General features: G+C 44.1%; 1 protein-coding gene across 2 annotated transcripts in view; it reads left to right on the top strand.

Annotated features, from left to right (window-relative positions):
* The first annotated feature begins 1,547 nt into the window (after positions 1-1,547).
* Positions 1,548-19,670, top strand: part of TMEM181 (transmembrane protein 181) — a 34,291-nt gene continuing 16,168 nt past the window's right edge. Inside the window, exons 1-3 of one of the 2 annotated variants that reach the window (XM_034060832.1) lie at positions 1,548-1,678; positions 14,888-14,991; positions 19,593-19,648. In XM_034060832.1, the coding sequence (XP_033916723.1) occupies positions 1,548-1,678; positions 14,888-14,991; positions 19,593-19,648 (291 nt within the window). Of the gene's footprint in view, positions 1,679-10,288; positions 10,356-14,887; positions 14,992-19,592; positions 19,649-19,670 lie in introns of those variants that run through there. The other variant, XM_005150056.3, reaches the window with a different exon arrangement.

Raw genomic sequence — 19,670 nt, 5'->3', positions numbered from 1 at the left:
ACAACACGGGAAACTAGACTGCATCTCTGGAAGGGTGATGCTTTGGGCCCTCAAGCAAACCCTGGTTTGGTTTTGGGGTTTGGCTGGTTAGTTGATTATGGTTTAGTTGGTTTAGGGGTTTTTGTTGTTGTTTGGCTGGGTTTTTTTAATAGATGCAGTAGAGGTCACTTAGTTGTAAGTAATTAAATGGTAGGAAGTTTTTAATCATTGAGCTTATTTTTTATTATTTTGCTGTATAACTGCGTAACTCCCAGCAGTGAATGTTTTTTTACTCAGCTGACACCTCAGATGCTTTATTTTCTCATTTTGGTAAATATTTAAAGATCCGATTTACAATTCCTACCTCTGAGCCTGAGAGCTGGAAGCAGCATATTCATCACACATAACAAAGAATTTTAATTCTTGCTTTGAGGGAAAGGTGGGTAAGTCTCAGTGACAAATGAAACATTTACCATGAAATAAACACTTCCAGGAAAACCCTACATGAGTGCATGAGCCACAGGTACTGTAGCAAGTAGGGTCATAGCTGATGAGTTGTAAAGTACAGACAGTCACAGGAGTGTGAGAGGCAGCCTCTCAGAAGCTCTGCCCTAATCCTGGCTGGGCCCTTTGCTTTTCTTCAGAGGCTGCTCCTGAACAACAGTCCTGTGGTTGGTAGGAACCTTCTCGTATCCAGCCTAAATGTATGTGTGGCTTTTATCCTGCTGCTGCCTCTTCCCAGGCTTGGAAATATTCAGAACTAGGGAAGGGAAAGTCTCAGTCAGAGGGGACCCTTCCTCTATCTCTGCTGCACTAGGACCAGCCTCGTGTCACCACCTATTGGTGCCATACTGGAGGGGGATTGTAAGTGAAAGTGCATGTTCCAGCCTTGGTATGTGATAAAATTCAGACTAAGTGGGAAGGCTGAGAAGTAACCCAGCCAACCTCCTGGACACCAGTGGGGAAGATGTTTACATGGGAGGGGCAGAATAGAAGACTTCTATGTTTATGTTCTCTAGAAACAATTATGACATATCAATAGTAAAATATTTTCATATTTTATACAGACACTATCATTTCCATTAATTCATGGGAATTATTAAGGTTTCAATTTACAGAATAATTTAAAACAGGGTTTCAATATGAATTTGTTCATGAAGAACACACAACTGAAGCTGGCATGACACTGCGCAAATCGGCTGGAGCTCAGCCGGAGCCAGTCTGAAAATCCAGACAGCTTTATTCCTGACGTGGGAGCACTTATGGCGTTATGGCCATGAGAAGCAGATTGAGCACATGATGTCTCTCACGCATATGTGAGGCCTTTCTTGGGTGTGCAAACGGGCCGCACTCGGTTGGGTAACACAGCCCGTCCCAACCGGACTGCTGGAGCGTTCACCCTGCCCCTGTCCGTGGTGCTGAAGCGGCTCCCGCCATCCCGGCAGTGCCCGCCCCTCGCTGCCGCCGCGGTTCGTGCGCCGCCCCCGGCCCGCGGCCGCTCAGCGCCGGGCGTGCTGCGGCGGGGCGCCATGGCGGCGCGCGGGGCCTGAGGCGGCGGCAGGGCCGGCATGGAGGCGGATTTCGCCGCCTTCGGGAGCCCGCTGTGCGGCGAGGTCAAGCGCTTCTGCCGGCGGGTGCGGGAGACCTACCGCGAGATCAAGGAGGACCTCACCCCCTACAAGGATGACCGTTACTACCGGTACGGGCGCGGTTCTCCCCCGGGGGCCCTGCCCGCCCGCCGGGGGCCCCGACCGGCTTCGTGCGGGGTGGGCTCAGTGGCTCTCGGCCGGGGCTCCGTAGGGGAGCGGGGCCGCCTCGGGGGGCGGGCGGGCACCAGCACAGGGAGGTCTGTGGCCGGGCTTCATGCGGGGATCCCCGCCGTGCACTCGGGAACAGCCGCCCCGGCCTAGGGGCCCTCCCCAGGCAGGAAGCGCCGCGGGCGGCGGGGCCCCGCAGTGGCGGGCGGGCGGCAGCGGCCCCGGCTCCGCGTGTTGCGCGCTCGGCTCTGGTCGGCTCTGGGGGAATGTGGTCCGGCAGCGCGCTGGGCAGAGAGCCTCACACCTTTGGGGTGCTCCTACCCTTACGTACTGATATCCGTGTGTGGGTGACAAAAGCTATTCTAGTGTGCATCCGTCCGTGCGGCGCCTTTCAGCTGTCATAGCAAGCGAGGGAACGTGGTCTAGGGCGGCCGTGAAGCAATTCTGGAATAGGTACAAAACTGGCTGGGGAATCAGAGCAGCTGGCAAAGGCTGAGGTCAAAATGGACAAATGCACTGGGCAGGCTGCACCCATCTTTCCTCCATGCCTGGCCCTGTCTTGTGTTCCCATGAATGACCAGTGATGGCTGAGGAGTATTAACGTGAGATGACTCAAGGCTAGGAGAGACTTCAAAGGCGTTGGAGGACTGGGATATAAATTAAAAGAATTTTTGGATTGGAGGAAGGGTCTGAAAAAGGAGAATGAAAATCATGAGAAACAAATGCCACAAACAGAATGAATGCTGTTCAGCCACACATGGGTGTTTGTAAACAAGGTGGTAGGAATTATAGTGCTTTATATACATATACATACACATATACATATACATAATTGTTTTAGGAGGGCCACAAAGATGATCATAAGCCTGGAGCTCCTCTCCTATGAAGACAGATTGAAAGAATTGGGCTTGTTCAGCTGGGAGAAGAGGAGGCTCTAGGAAGACCTTATAGGAGCCTTCCAGTACCTAAAAGAGGGCCTACAGGAAATCTGGAGAGGAACTTTTTACAAAGACATATAGTGGCAGGACAAGGTGATGGGTTTAAGATGACAGAAAGAGATTTAGAGTAGATACAAGGAAGAAATTCTTTGTCATGAGGGTGGTGAGGCACTGGCATAGGTTGCCCTGAGAAACATGCATGAAGTTGCAGCTGCCCCATCCGTGGCAGTGTTCAAGGCCAGGCTGGATGGGTCTTCGAGCAACCTTGTCTAGTGGAAGGTGTCCACAGCTTCCTTGGGCAACCTGTTCCAGTGCCTCACTACCTTCATAGTGAAGAATTTCTTCCTAATATCTAATCTAAATTGCCTCATTGTTCACAATAGCAAAGACCATAGAGAGTTACAGTGTCTGGAGATGCTGCCTGCCAGCTTGTCAGAGTTGAACACAACCATGGCCCTTCCTGTCAAAACAATGGCTCTTTGTTGCTGAGCCTGAGAGATGTGAGAAGCCATGGGAGGTGATAAGGAGTGATGGCAGTGTACCTGTATGCATTTGGCAGTGTGATAATGAATCCTGGCACTAGAACATTCAGGAGGGGAGACATAAGCCTTGAATTAACAGATCAGAGGTCCCAGGAGAAGCATTTCTTCAGCTTTATTTCCAGAAGAAACTTGAGCTCTCCAAGGGAAATTGTTATTAACTCAGTTTTATGACTTAAAGTGTGTACAGAGGGATTTTCTGTATTGAAAAGAGAAGTTGCTACTCCACCGAATCAAATGAACTTGTAGAGTAGTGCTAAATTGCCCTCTCTTCAGTGAGAGTACCCTCAAGAGAGATCAGCTGCAGAATGAAACAGAGTGATATTGGGCTTTTGGCAAGAAAATGACACTCTGTGACTTAGAAGTCATGCTGATACTTCTCTGTGTTGCAAAGATCTTAACCCAAGTGACCTGGCTTAAAGTAAGTTTACTGTTACTGTCACTGCATACCTGCTGTTCTCGTCAGTGTTTCTCATCAGTGTTATGGATGGGTGTAAGCAATAGTACTTGCTTTTTAGATTCCTGGTAAGGAGGAGGGTTTCTCGATCCTACTGTGTATTCTTCTCATAGCCAGCTCTCACTGGTGGGAAGCATAATTAAATACTTCATCCTCTTCTCTCTATATTTTATTCAGTATGCTTGGTCAACTTACAGATGAGCACATTTATGGGTGTAATGGAGATCTTTACTGGAATTTTGGAAATTTGACTAAGTGGCTCGTCTTTACTTCAAGGAGGTTCTCTAAAATAATCAGGTTACTAAAAGCAAAGAATATCTTATACCAGACTAACAAAATCAAGAGATGGTAAAACCATATAAAAAGTGTGTGTCCTTTCACACACTGTATTCACAAATGTGAGGTCATCAGCCACTCCTGTCTCCCCTCCGCTGGTTGAGCAAAGCCATTGGGCCATCAGCTGGTGGTTTCCAATATATCTCTTTGGAAATGGAGCAGTCTAGTCCATCAAGTGGTAGAGAAGGAGAGGGCTGGGGTGGGAGCTTACAAGTAATCAATATTTTCTAGAAAAAAATCAAAATTGGCTGCTGCAGCCTCACTCATGATTTCTATATGGATGTCCTTCTCTGGGTGCCAAGAGGGAAGTTCAAAACTGGAAAGCCATGGAGCACAGCTGATACAGAAATGGAAAACCAACAAGCAGTCCCCTTTGTGACTGGCAGAGAAATGCCTTTTCTTGACTGGGGGTCCTCGTTGTAGGCTGTGTGGGTATGTAGTCATCCTCAGCAACAGGATTTGGTGTGAGAGGATGACCTATCTCAGAGACGGTTGATGAAGCTGTTGCCCAAGTAACTGTCCTGTTGCTGCACGGATGGCTGAGTCATTTCTGATTCATCTCGGAGGCTGTCCCAGTTTAGTGACATCTTTTGGTGACGGTTTCCTTTAAAGCACGGTGCTCTTGAACATGCGGTTCAGCTGCTGTCTATGAGCAGCCTGTTCTTTGGACAGGGGCAACAACTGGTGGTGGCAGGCTCCTCAGCTACCCCAGGCTGCACTGTCCTCACTCTGCACGGCCCCAGGGCACTAAAGAAATGAAGGGAGGTCCATGTCAGTGACTTCGTTCAGCCCAACAGCCCAGAACAGTCTCTACTTTTTGCCCCCTGGGGTATTTCCCCATGAGCAAGTGCTTATTTACCTAGCCATCTGGGAGAGACAGAAGAGCAGAATTAGCCATGGCTCAGCACACTAATCAATGCTATCTGTCTGGGTTAATAGTTCCCTTAGGGAGACATGGCACCTTATGGTAAGCTTGTAACAGAGACTGTGTATTTACAGACTGATGAGTGCAGTATTAATAACAGTGTAGTATTAGTAACCACAGTACAAGATTGGTCTGGACCTAGCACACCTAGTATTAGTCTGTGGTACATTAGGTGATGCTTGGTGCAGTAGATAAGCTCAGAGAAGGCAGAAGGGAAAAGTGTTACACTCTCCCATCAGTCCTAAGGGTTGTCACAAAGCGTATCATATTTATTACAGCACCTTCAGGATTGCTCCAAGTAAGCCATTTGAATTAGCAGGTTTTTTTGGCTGGTATCTCTCTCTCTCTAATGTATTCCTCTTCCCCACAAGCATGCCTCTTGGCCAAGATGGCAGGGTAGGGATTGCTGATGGAGAGCTCCCTTACTGCACTAGGCAATTTGAAGTAAACTATTGGTATGAAAAGAGCTTAATATTGATGTTTCTAAAATAGATACATTTTTATCCCTTCCGTGTGTTGTCAGTGAGATATACAAAGCTTACCAGAAGACACCAGGCCTCCCAGTCAGAGTTTCATAACTCTATCCCCTAGCTAACATCAAAGAATTTAGCATGCTGAAAGCGTTTTTGTAGGAAAGCAAGCAATTAAACCTGATAGAGAGGAGGGAACAGGAGGGTGGTCAAACTGTGGCCTGACAACAGGGTTGCATAACTATAAGTAACAACCTGGTATTCTTGAAAAATCAGTTTCTAGGTTGATGAATACATCCCACTGGCCATTCAGCTTATATAGGGAAGCACAGTGTTGATGCTGAATTTAGTAATGATGCCCAGAGATTAAGATAAAAAGACCTAGAATCCGCCCTGCTTTAAATAAAGGATACATTTTAAACTCCTATCATACAACAACATGACATTTTGTACATCAGAAAGAAAATACTATATATTGGATATGAAACATATTTAACTCACAGTTTTAATTAATGCTTGATGAGAGAAGAGATAAGAATGGAGGATACCAATGTTCTTATTTCCTCAGCATCTTCTATTAGTGTTTCCAGTTCATTAAGACACAGCTACTTTTCAAAACATTTGGGAAAAGTTCATTCACAGTGGTTCTGCTCCTTTGGCAAGAAGAGAATAGCAGATCATTTGACTCAGCAATAAAGAGAAGCTGTTTGTTTTTCCTTAGAGAAACTAGTGTTCATATGCTTCAGAGAACAAAACCTGACGCTTGCAGAGAGGACTGCTGTGATAAGGACATGCTTCTTCCCACCTTCTTAAAATCTTTCCCAGGGGCTCAAAGTGCAAGTCTGTGAAAAGCCAAGGGGTCAGCAAAGACCTTGCTGGAGAACTGCAATCAAATTTCCTGGAGGCTCATGCCACTTCCAGCCTTGACCCAGGCAGGATCTTCAGTGGCTGCCTCAAGCCACAGCTGGTATCCTTCCCTTGTTTTTCTAGGGCTCCCTGATGGGTCTGGCAACTGCGGGAGGCACCCGAATGACTCCAGTGTGAAGTACACTATGAGGGTGAGAGGGTGTGAAGCAGCAGGTGGAGGAGACTAACACCTCAGATCCATGATTGCTATAAGCTGGCTCTATGGCTAGAAGAATCCATCCCAGCCTTCTTTCCCTAGCCACACATTTCTGCTCTCTTCCTTGTCGACCCACAAATATTTCTGTAGCTGCACAGAGACTGAGCAACCAATCCAGCAGAATGCCTTTTTTTTTTAATCCTGAGTGACTTTTAACTCAGGTAATTTCCATTATTTAGTTTACCATTCTACTGCACAAATATTCGTGCTGGCAAAACCAAAGAGCTGCCAAGAGGCTGCATTTCACCTTTTGTCACTAAAGCTGTAGGTATGAGCCAAAAAACGTATAAAGTGGACATGAAAGTATAGCGTTGATGCTAAGGTGGTTACTGTAAGTAGAATCCCAGCTGAGCTAGCATTCAGCCTGCTTTTTCACAGATCAGTCTGCCTCTTCTTGCAAGCTTCCTTCTCTATACACCATTCAATTTCTACAGTGGATGAGGCAGACAGTAGCTTCTTACCCTATTTCTCCCCTGAGCACCTTCTTGCAAGTAGGAAAGCAGAGTGAGACCCTGACTGACTCTGTGTTTGTGGAAGCAGTGGGGTTTCACAGTGCCTTCCCTCAGAGTATTTAGTTTGTAAACTCAAATGCACTCTTTTCACAAAACTTGGAGGGTGCAGAATCTGTGTTTACAATGTATTCACAAGCCTTTGAAAGTTGGTAGAAGGCAAAGAGAGATGTGTTCCCATCTGTGTGGCTAATTGAAGTGAGCTGGATTTCAAGCTTTTTCAAACACGTTTACAGGGTGGAGAGGGTTCAGAGAAGGGCCACAGAGATGATCCAAGGACTGGGAAACCTGCTGTATGAGGAGAGGCTGAGAGAACTAGGTTTACTAAGCCTTCAGAAAAGAACGCTCAGGGGAGACTTTGTTTCCAGGGAAGACCTTATCACCATATTCCAGTATTTAGAGGGTGGCTACAAAGAATATGAAGACTCCTTTTTTTTACAAGGAGTCACATGGAAAATACAAGGGTAATGGGCACAAGTTACTCCTGGAGAGATTCCTACTGCACAAAAGAGGAAAATTTTTCACAATGAGAACAATCGGCCATTGGAATAATCTCCCCAGGGAAGTGGTGGATTCCCCAACACTGGACACTTGTAAGATTCAGCTGGACGGTGTGCTGGGCCATCTAGTCTAGGTCATGCTTGCCTAGAAGGATTGGACCAGATGATTCTTGAAGTCCCTTCCCCCGATATTCCATGATTCTGTGAGTCCATGCCACCCACACTGTTGACGCAGGAGTCACGGACAACGCGGAGACGATCAGTGTGATCAAGCGATTGCCAAAGTTTATTCAGATACAGTGCTTCTTTTATACCCTTACACCCTTAGGTTTCTTATGTAACAGCCTTGGATACTGAGCTCTAATTGGTTAGTCTAGAGGTTACTACTGTTTACAAAGCTCATGTTTATCACTTGTTATAATTGCAATTAAATGCCTTACTCTAAAAATACAGTGGGAAACTACAACCTTGGCAGAGATCATTCTCTGCACGTTTTCAGTGAAAAATTACAGAGGCCTAACAAGACAATTGACCTTGCTTATGCCTGCCAAGAATCTTCTTACTTTACAGTAATAAGGCTCAGGGTATCGGAATTGCTCACTATGTGGCCTTGGCTCTTTAAGAACTCCATACCACACTGTTCTCCAAATGTCTTTTGACAAGACTTGGTCTCTCTGTGCTTCCATTTCCTACCCATGCAGTGAGAATGCATTTTTGTTTTGAGGAGAATAATGTCATTCACCTTAGTGGGACAGCTGAGTGCCAGAGCCATCATCCAAATAGCTCAGATGTGTGCACAGAAATGGCAGCGCCTGCAGCTGTACCTCCTAGAACACTGGAAATGGTCACAGATGCTGTAAGCACCATTCTATTGTTTTCTGGCCAGAGAGAACTTGCTGGAGAAGCCTGAAGTGTGCTGAAAGCTACATAATGCATGTCATAGTCATCTGTGACTTAATGACCTCAACTTGTGACTTTGCAGTGTTGTGTTGTTCTGAGCAAATGCAGTTTGTTGTGTTGCCCTGACTACTCAAAGCTTTATTTTCTGCCCTACAGCAGCGATTCTTGTTGATTTAAAATTTATAAATGACTTTCCTTCATCACTTCATATTATGCTTGTCTCAAGACAGCCTTTTTATGAGATTACTAAGTAATCATCAGTGCTATAAATCACAGATCTAACTGATGGGATAAACACGAGTATCAGCGACTGAATTAATTCCCAGCGTGTTTCTTTTGGCTTCAGGGGTGTTACACAAGTGACATACTGCATCCTAACGATCACCAGGGATTATATGAATTACCCGTAGGGCAACTGAATGAAATGAGTAATATTATTAATGTGAAGTACCTTTTAAAAGTAATTGCAATAAAACTGTCTTACCACCTAAGTAAGCTTTTAATGGAAGTATTTGATTGTTGAAGAGCTGAATTTTTAAACTACATGTTGACTCATCTATCTAAATTTCTGGGGTCACACTGAGATAGCTCAACCTTATGTATACGACAAACACCAAAGCCAGGAGGTTACTCTGAATTTTATCCTCAACTAGGCACCAGGTATCCCCATATGTTTAAATAACTAAAATGCTGACTTTCTACAAGAGCTATCAACAATTAATACAAATGTAACTGTGCAAGCCCCTAGAACTGCCTGGTTTTCACCATTACTCCCCAGTGGACGGGATTGACAATCTTTGTTGCTCAGTCTTGGGACGTTTAATAGGAAAGCAGGACAAACTTCATCTCAGCATTTGTGCAACAGTGAAGTAGTGTGAGGTGTGATATGGGGATGTTTATTAAATAGTACATTTGAAGTAGTAGTTTACTCCTAGCATTTCATGGCCAGTGCTTGCTGGACCGGCTCAGCTGGACTTCAGCTGACCGGGTTCTCTGTGAGCATGATGCATTAGTTGCCTCTTGAATACCACTAAGCTGCATGCAGGTGACTGCAGTGATGGCATTTTCATTCCATGAAAAGCCTTTGCCTTTTCCCATCAGGCTGGGGGGGAAAAAAATGAATCGTTTACAAGCCAGGCATCTGTCTCCAATGGGCACTGAACAGGCATGTTGGGTGTGGGTAAGTCACATCAGCCTTTACGCCTGAAAGGGATTGAATTTTATAACCTTTTTTTTCCCCCTCCTTATTTTTTTATATCGGATTCAGAAGCTCTTCTCTATCTTACGTATTTTCTAAGGGTAAACGTCCCTCTAACGAATGTGGCTGCTGCTGCTACAGTACAAGCTGGGAAAGGCCCTGGTAATGTGTAAATCACAGCTGTCCCCCCAGCAGAACGGGGAGTTCAGCGGCCAAGGACGAGCCACACGTTCGCACGCAGGCCTGGTCACCGAGGTGTCGCTTCAAAGCGCCGAAGCTCAGCGCCGGGGCCAGCTGCTGCCAGAAGCAGCTCTCTCTCCCTCCGGCGGCAGTTGGGGGCTGCCTGGGCGGGCCGAAGTCCCGCGACCGCGCCCCTTGCCCGCCCCTGCTGTGGGGAAGCTGCGGTTTGCCGCTCAGGCCGCAGGCCAGGCCCTGGCCACCGAGCTTGTTCTGTGCCCGGGCGCTGCCCGCAGAACGCGGCCCCTGTCCCCTCCGGCTCGCCGTAGCACCGCCGCCGCCAACAGCGTCGCCCTTCGGCCCCGCGGCAGAAGAGTGGTGGGGGCCCCTGTGACGTCTCCCGGGTCGCGTGGCGGGCGGGTGACGCACGCGGAAGCCGCCGCGAGGCACCGCTCGCGATCGTGCCACGGCAGCGGCGGCAGCTCCCGGGCCAGGGCGGGGGGCGGAGGTGCCGCCCCCTCCGCGCATGCGGCACCGGGATGGAGCCGTGAGTGGCGGGCGGGGGGAGGAGCGGGGTGGTCGCGTGTGCCGGGGGAGGGGGGGCGGTTCGCGTGTCCGCCCCGTTGAGGGGCCGGAGGGGCTCGGCCCCACGCGTGACGGAGCTGGCCGCGGCCCGCGCGCTCTCGGGGTGTGGGGGCGCGCGCACCGAGCCGAGGCTGCCGGGGCGGGATGTGCTGCTTGGGCCGGGAAGAAGAAGGGATGCGTTCCGCTGGCCGGGCGCAGGGATCCAGGGTTCTTCTCTGTAAGAGTGAATCCCGTCCTTCAGCTTGTACACGTTAATTGTTGCTGAGGGTTAAATCAGTGTGTCTGAGGTTGTGGTTCGGCTGTCAGAAAACCCGAGAGCGACTGTTCAGTAAGATAACGCTGTGCTTTTTTCCTCTTCTGCAGTGAATAACCCCTACTCTTATCTCCACTCTCATATTTGTTAAGGAAAAGCAAAACTTGTTTTCCTGGTTATGTCTTTGCTTGGACAGAGCCGTAGTCGTGACTAATCATTCAGACTTCAGCGAGTACAACAAACAGGACACGTAAAAAGGAAAAGCCAAACCCACCCCATACGCACAAGCTGTTTAGGGTAGTCACAGTTAGCTGTCAGTTATCCTATAAAAGTGCTATGTAGTATGCTAATTGTATGCATCTTTTTATGTAGTCATGTGCTGCCTCATTAGTTATTAACCACTGTGGGCTACATCTGCATGAAATTCGAGGTCTCTTGAGGGACACCAAAGCAAGCAGTGTCTTTAAACAATAAGATGTGGTGTGTACAGACAGAGCCAGTACTGTGGATGTAGGTAGCATATGTAATAATCTAAATCAGAGCGGTTTTGATGGTTTTATGTGGGAGCGAGCCTAAAATAGAAAAGAGCATTTGGAGGCAGTATGACACAGAAGCTGCTGTGCATAAAAGTAAGTTATTTTCGATTTTAGTATGAGCTCTGTGCTACCTACTGTTTAATCCCAATTTTGTTACAGCTTTCCTATCTGTAAACTGGGAGTCTTAAGTGAAAACTGTTGTATAAGAGACTCTGTTTTTCTTGATGGTCTTTGCTCTGGTTAAGACTGTGTTGTGTGGGCATGAGAGGTGATTTGAAGATGAGGAACAGCCTAAGAAATATTTTCCTTACCCATTTGAGCCAAAGCTTTACTTGCAGACCAAGAGTTAACTTACCTATACATTTGGTGTGTGAACAGCTACTGAAAGACTGCAGTTGTTATGAGAGTGCATTTCCATAGTTCATTCTAGCACAGGTTGCGTTAATGCAGTTGTCTTTACTGACTACTATTTGAGATGTCTAAGAAATATTTTTCTGTTTATATCTCAGTGCTTTCTGCCCCTTTGCTATTAGTTTCAGACATATCCAGTTTAATTATAGAATATTTAAAATCTGTCTGAGTTAGGATAAAGTTCAGTGCAGGCGGAGGAAGCTGCCTGAAAAATATGCAGGCTCTTGGATGGCCAGTCCTGAGCTTTGGACTGCCTTGGCCAGGCCAAATAAAGCATCTTCTGTTGATGAAGCAAAGCACAGTTCTTTACTCATTTGAACAGGTGCTTCCAGAGTGAGTAACCTTCTTCATTTTTCCTGTAAATGCCTTTCAAACATTATATTCCTTGTTAGGCCTTTCAGGTGTCAGAAGGCTGTTAGTGGGGATCATCAGCTTGCGCTTATGTAGATTAATAAACTTTATATAGTCTCTTTCCAAAAGGCAGATGTTAAACAATGAATGTACATGATAAGAGACACTTAAACCACACAAGGATATTCTGTTACTGTAGGAAGGAGCAGTCACCCCATGAGAATGCTCCGAGTTGTTTGCTGTCATGATAAATGCAGTTAGGATTTGGCTGAGTTCTTACATCAGTGAGACTGCAGAAGTTTCTCTTCAGAAAAAGGGAAAACACAATGTTTTCTGCTCTCCTCTCTTTGTTAAGTGCCAGTATGACTGTTCTTAGGTGGGTGTGCACCTACCCATTTTGACTTCTAGGTGTTGCACTGCCTGGAGAGGAGTTAGAATAAAGAATGAGGCAATGTCTGGAACGTGTTTCTTCGAAAGCTTGCAAGCACAGTTGTGCTCTGACATATGAGTAATGGAAGGTGATAATTACCAAAGGCACTGTGAGTGTTGGCTGGGTGGCAAACTCCTGTGACTTTTCTGTAAGGACTGTGGAGGTGAAGCTGCTTTTCATGTTCACATTACGCATTTTGAAATGTCTGTAAAAATTTGGAATTAGGAATCTTATCAAAAGAACTAGGAGTCAGAAGTGTCCTGCAATGGGCTGTAGCTGTTGATGCCCTGATGTAAGCTGTTGCAAACAGCACAAGCATATGTGATACTTTCCTGCATGTGTCTGATACTCTTCCAGTCGTCAGCAGTTCTTGACCCATGGACTTTCCCATCTAGACCTGGTTCTGTATATTGAAAGTGATTCTCAGTGCGCTCTCACGAGGCATTTGGTATGCTCTTGAACCCTTACAGTTAATTTAGGCATATCAGCATTTTATATACCATTTTTATATATGAAGGGTTAGTGTTTTGGCCTCTAAAGATATATCTGGATGCATAATATTCCATGCATGGTGTTCTTAGGCAGACAGGGAATACCAGGTCATCTGTGGAGCTGAAGGAGCCCTTGGAACAAACAGGAAAATGTACCTTAGCTAGTTAGTTTAGTACTAGTACAGATGTAATAGCTTTAAAGAAGTTTAAATGCATGAAGGCTGAGGTTTTAAGATGTTGATTTAAGGAAAATACTGTAGTTATATCCCTGGGAAAGTTGTACAGACAAGTTCTGGTTTGAAATGTCTATTAATTGTCATTTTTCAAAGTCAGCTTTAAATAGTGTATTTAGTGTCTGTGAGAATTCTGTGTGGTGATCTCTGCGACAGAGATCTGAGCTGTTCCTGTTTGTGACTGTAACAATTTAATGTACAATTTACCTTTTTTGCCTATGTAATCAACTATCAGGACTTCTTAGGCTGCTGTGTTTTTGCTCTAACAGCACCTGGCAAAGCAAGTTACAGTCTGCAGGTGCTATGGCTGGAATCCTGTACAGCCAGTTTGTTCAAACTTGTAACATTTACAGTTACTTGCTTGTAGTTCTCATTACTTCTGTTGAGGTTTCCTCCCTTCCTAGTCTCCTTCATGAGCTAAATTAAGCTTTGTGTCTTTCAATCCCTATAGTAAAGGAATAATGTAATTATTTTTGTAGTGCCTCCTTTGGAGACAATGCAGTGATTCTTAGAAAACAAAAGCGATTAATAAATCTTTTTTACTGGTTTAAAGTGAATTTTTTGTCTTGCTTTTAAGGGCTGCCAGACATGCAGGCATGCAGTACCTGGTCCCAGAATTCAGGCTGGGCTTATGGAAAGGATTCCACCACCTTTTCGGCATTTCTTCATAATGTGGTTAACCAGGAAGAGCACCATTCACCTAGTGAAAATAAGTTTTATTCCAAGCTGAAAGGGAGTACTGTCATAAAAGTCTTATGCTTTCATTTCTTTCCATGATGGTGCTCATACAACTTTATCAGAAAACAGTCCCATCTCCAATCCTATAGTTTTCCCATATAAAGACTGTACAGCTTTCTGTGATCATACCTACCGGAACAGCAGCACAAATCAGCTCTCCAGTGGCTCAGTTATGGTGTAACTTAAAAAGAAATGTTGGCTGTATTTTGAAACATGGGGTTTGTCATTTTTTGAGCTATGCATTTAACAAAAAGGGAGATAGAGGAGGGATACATTATATAGGATTAAGTCTTTGATCAGTTTCCCTTTAAGCTAACAGAACTGGAAGTTACCTGTTTCAAAGAGAATGCAGTTGGTCCTTTCAATACTTTTTTCCTCTCTATTTTGTCTTTAACTTAAGGATAACCACCAAACAGCTGTGAAAGATGTCATTGCTTTTATATGTATTTGTATTTAAGTGTCTAATAATGAACTTAAATTCAGGTTTCTGTTTTGCAAGCTTTGGTAGCCCTCAGGCAGGATTGCAGGATCTGAGCATCTAGCAGATTTGAGGTTCTGCTTTCCGTGTTAGGGGTGACCCTTCAGGGAGGAAGTGTAGTTGTATATATAGGGTGCAGATAACTCATCAAGACCCTGGTGCAAGTAACTGAGTTGTTAGTGACATCAGTCCCTTTAAGTTAAGCTCTCATTGCAGGAGACATGGTATCTTGGATGCTTAAATTATTAATGTCTGAACTAAAACCACTTTTTCTTGCTCTAGAAATGCCTTTTCAAGCTCAAGTCCTAGGACAGTAGAAAACCCTGGCATAAAAAGAGTGGGCAACATTCATACATTTTGGGGCCGGGGCGTGCATGTGTATACGTATGTCTCATAATTCCTAGCAGCGACCCTTGTTCTATAAAACAGCATTACTTTTTTTTTCCCTCGGTGTTACCTCAGAGTTTGGTTTAATTTTCTGTGTGAGGAATGAATGGGGCCTGTTCTCTCTCCCTCCCTCCGTTTAAAAGTATGAGTGACAGCTAATTCATTGCTTTCTTTTCCTTCCTGTAGGCTAGCACCTATGCGACTATATACACTGTCCAAACGGCACTTTGTTCTGGTCTTTGTAGTATTCTTTGTTTGTTTTGGTCTGACAGTCTTCATAGGAATAGCAGGTAAGGATGTTGTATTTTTAAAAGATTACAGTTCTTGTATGCTTTGTCTAAACTTGCTAGTATTTACAGATGTATTTAAATGCTAATGAGCTTACAGTGCCTGGGGTGTCTGAGGAAGCATTATTTTTCACAGGGAGGGGGAAGTGTTTCTTCCATCTCATTTTCTCATAGGAGTACTACCCACACAGATTTGGTGTTTGCAGCTGCCTTGCAGGGAAGAGTCAGTAAAGTAAAACAAAACCAGCCTTATTGTATTTTTTCAACGGATGGCTACATTAATTTTCTTCTGTATATTTCAATGTGTAAAATGGTGGTGCTAATAGCTGGTTTCCCTTGAGGAAACTGGTAAGTGTTTGTAAAGCCTTCTAAATGTTTGGGTGATAAATGCCACAGAAATACAAAATACTTCAGTAATGCAAAGATACCGATTTCGGTTGTCAAACCACAGCTTCGGTTTCTGGTTTCAGAGACCTTTGTGGGTGTCATAACTTGATCTGTGAGACTAAGCACTTAGTGCCTGGATACTTGTCCTGGGAGATCAGAGATCTGTGCAAGTTGGTCGACGGAGATGCAGAGTGTCATTAGAGAGATGGAAAGTGTGGGAGCCCTCTGTATTTCATGCAAAGAGAGCTTCTCCAGGTCTAAAACGTACTTGCAGAAGAAGTCAGCATGCTGTCCCTGCCGTGTTAGTAAGCTGTCAGGGTAGCTTTGTCAACACAGAAGTTAGGGAGAGGGGGAGGGATTTGTAGTCAATAAGCAACCTGTCCCCATGTAAGAATTATAAGGATGTTACCACCTCCCCTCACTTTATTGCTATTTTCACATCACTCAGCGGGTTCTCCTGTGCCACTCTCTGATACCTCCTGACCTGTATGTAAGATTGTCTCTACCACTGCCCTGTCCTTCACTTCCTTCTGAATGAGGCAGGCTGCCCAGGCCTGGGACTCATCTGCTCCTCCCTGCCTTGAAAAGGGGGGTTAATTGGAGGCAGCTGTTTGGGCTTTTTGTGCCCATCTATGCCTCGTAGGCAGTACATTCTTCATAACAGCATTAAATAATGAAATTTGCCTGTGTTTGATTTATTGTAGCAAACTAAGTTCCAAACAGACTTCCAGTTCATAAAGGTTAAACAGTAATATTCCTGTGATTTTCCTAAGGATGCTTGCTGAAGGGCATTATTTGGCCACTAAAATACAGTATAAACACTTTTGCAAATATGCATTTTACATGAATGATAAAGGAAAAACAAATCCCTGGAATAACTTGATTTAGTGTCATTTTTCTATTTGGTTTAAAAAGTGAACCATATTTATACTTGTGTATTTATACTGCTCAGTTGCAAGAAATGCAATCAAGTTGGTTTATGTAAGAATAGGCAAAAAGCAGTGCTCCTGGAAGAGAAAACCACATTTAATTCTTAATCAGTAGGAGAACCTGAGAGTTATGTTAGTGTGTTGCATTGTGTCTGCATGCAGCTTGATGTGGTTACCCTTTGGTCCAGGGGACTTGACTGCTATAAGGAGCTCATATGTACCCTGCTGCCAGCGTCCCAGGATTCACCTGCAGTCCCTTTCAGGAATGGATGTAGGATTCTTGTCCTTATAAGACTGGTTTGCTGGATAGTTTTGTTGACACAGCATGACCACAGGTCATTATTATAGCTTAATTATTTTTAAAGTAATGCTGTTTACCTTGGGAGAAGACTCACTGAATACTTACAGTGATGTTTTTTGAGGCTTTCATTGACAGGTCCTTGCTGTCCGTGAATAGAGGGAAGGGCACTAACAATAGTCCTCCCTCATTAACGTGTGCACTCTGAGCAAAACTCACCAAACCCTCTTAAATAAGTGAAAAAGTGGGAGATGCATCCTTATTTACTGTGCCACTTGAATATGCAATTGCCCATACTCAACATCTCTATCTGCAGTTTCATAAGCCTAGCAGAAGTCTTGCTTTTCATCTGAGAAAACAAGACAGTTTAAAGTAGCTGTTGTTTTTCAGTTCTTGTAACACAAGGCAGATGCAGACTTGTTGGTTTGTTTGTTGTTTTCCTCGTTGTTTTTTTTTCTCAAGTTACATTTTTCCTTCCCTTTTCCCAATGGGTCTGTGTCAGTTTGGGGGTAAGAGAAGCGCAAGGAAAATCCAAGGTGCAGAGCTCATTTTCTGTACCAGTGTAGTTCTCCTGTTCACCACCTCAGTGTAGTTCTTTGCTTTCAGATGTCATTCTGTTAACTGAGCAAGACTAAAAGAAAAACAATAACAGTGTAATTAAATCACCATATTTTAATAATATGACCACAGCATTGTTTTGATGTGTTGCTTGCTAGGAGAGTAGCAATTACAGCAGTAGAACCTCATCATTTATTTTGTTTTGGTTGCTGCTCTTAAAACCTGGGACTGTGAGCTCTTTGCCCCAGTACTGGCTCATGTTTTCTGGTAAGAACCCCCAACTTCTAAAAAAGGCTCATTCTGTTGGTTTTGTTAAGACTTAATTACTGAAATATAATGAGTTATCAACTATGAGCACTTACTGGATTTCAGTTGTACTTTTCAAAACAAAAATGCCATCCAAAAATTTGCCCTCTTTATATGTACTCGAGAACTGGAAACTTCAGTGATGTGGAGCTGACTTTGTAGTGGGTGGCTGTTAGTGAAGTTGAACTGTAAATTCTAATACAAGGCTTTGAGTGTGATGGGTGAAATTCTTCAGTTTTCCATTTAAAGTTTGTAAGGTTGTTAATATTGTAGTCGAGTGGTTGTAGAAGCCCAAACAATACTGCATGTTTAGAGCTGTCATGACAGCTAACCTGAAATACTTCTTGCACAGAATGATCCCATGTTGCTCATTTGTAAACTTCCTTCTTTTCCACAGTTTCTCTGTAGAAACTTTGAAGTTCACATTTTTTTGTGAAAAACTGCTTTTCTTGATATTCTTTTTTAATACCAAGTTTGTGGCTGAAACAGCGTGTTTTAAGGATTAATAAATTACATTAAATTGCCAGACCAAATATGTCAGGGGAGAGACCATTTAGGCAGAGAAATCGTACTGTGGCTGGAAAGCCTCTCGAGTGGCCCAAATACACGCACATACATCCTGCGTGTGTCTCTACATGCTATACATCTCTTCCCTGTCTGTTCACACTCTGGTATATAGATGCAGACCTTTTCCTCCTCAATTCCATTTTCCTACTCCATTTTATTTTTCTGGTTTAGTATATATACACAAGCACGCATGAATACTGTTGTGTATGGACATATATGCATGAATTCCTCTTCTCCCAAGTACCATGTGTTCTTGCATACCTAAGGCGGCTAAGGGTAAACCATACTGCTGTCTACAACACCTTATCAGAGGGTGCTCAGAAGTTACAGCTAGACTGTTCGCAGTGGTGCATGATAATAGGTATTTTTTTCTACCATAAGAGTGGTTAAATACTGGAACAGGTTACCCAGGGAGGCTGTGGGAGTCTCTGTGCTTGCAGATGTTCAAGATTTTATAGTGCCCTGAGCAATGTGGCTTAATTAAGCAAGATGGTGGACTAGATAGCCTCTGGAGGTCTCTTCTAACATAAATTATAAATTTATTGCTTCCCATTTATTGCATACAGAGCTAGAGGTAGGGTGTGAGTGGATGGATGCTGTTGATGAGTACATGTTAAGTGTGTGTGTCTGTATACAAAATGATTGAAGGAATGGTTGCTTTGAAAGTCTGGTGGCAAGCTGAACATCTACTATAATTGGACATGAAACTCCAGTGATTAAACAGAATGTCTGTTTCAGCATAAATTGTTTATAGAACTTCTCTGCAATTCTATTTGCTTATGCGATTATCTACATTGTATATTACAGCCCTAGATTTCTATAGGAAAGGGGGGGGCCTATCTGAGTAGACAGAACTGTTCCCAACCAAACACGTGGGTATATTGGCTTGTACAGACTAATGCAATGAAAACCCAACACTAGGCAGGAAATACTGTTACTGTGATTGGGCAGGCAAGTGTGGTACTCATACATAGAAAGGTACTAGCATCATGCACCCCAATACTATGGGACATGTTTGCCCTGTACCCAAGCCTTGAGTGCACCCCATTATGGATACAATGCTCTATGTAGATCAGGTAATAGCAGTAGTTGAGCTGTAGAAACTTTATAGTGCAGTTAAATATGCTGGTTTTTCAGGTGGGTTTTGCAGCCCTTGTTGAGCTTCATGGTGCTGTAACAACAGTGTTTTTCTGTAGCTGAGTACTTTCATGACTGCAGTATACAGCTTAGCTCGGGAAAAAATACTGTGTGGATTATTGTAGTAGTTTATAGAGTTTAGAGTACATGTGCAGGGCTTCTGACATGGAGTTTTTGATTTATAATTTACTTCCTATTTACTCATGACTAGAAATCCTGTGGCAGAGAAGCGTAAAGGAACATTCAGGCCAATTCTATTAATGATACTGAAATGTCTTAAATGATTTATTTATCCTTCAGCTTAAATACCTGAAAAGTGGGGTACTATTTATCTGCTTTGAATGGAGATGTTTTTGAAGTCGTATTACGTTATATGAATACTTCAGTATTGTTTTCTGTCTTCTTTCTTATATGTTGTGTAGGTCCTAATGTAATCGAAACTTCTGTAGCAAGAACTGATTTAAATAACAGCCTAAAGGTAAGAGTTAATAAACATCATT

This window comes from Melopsittacus undulatus, chromosome 3, assembly GCF_012275295.1.
Source record: "Melopsittacus undulatus isolate bMelUnd1 chromosome 3, bMelUnd1.mat.Z, whole genome shotgun sequence".
NCBI lineage: Eukaryota > Metazoa > Chordata > Aves > Psittaciformes > Psittaculidae > Melopsittacus > Melopsittacus undulatus.
This window is presented reverse-complemented; position numbering and strand designations above follow the sequence as displayed.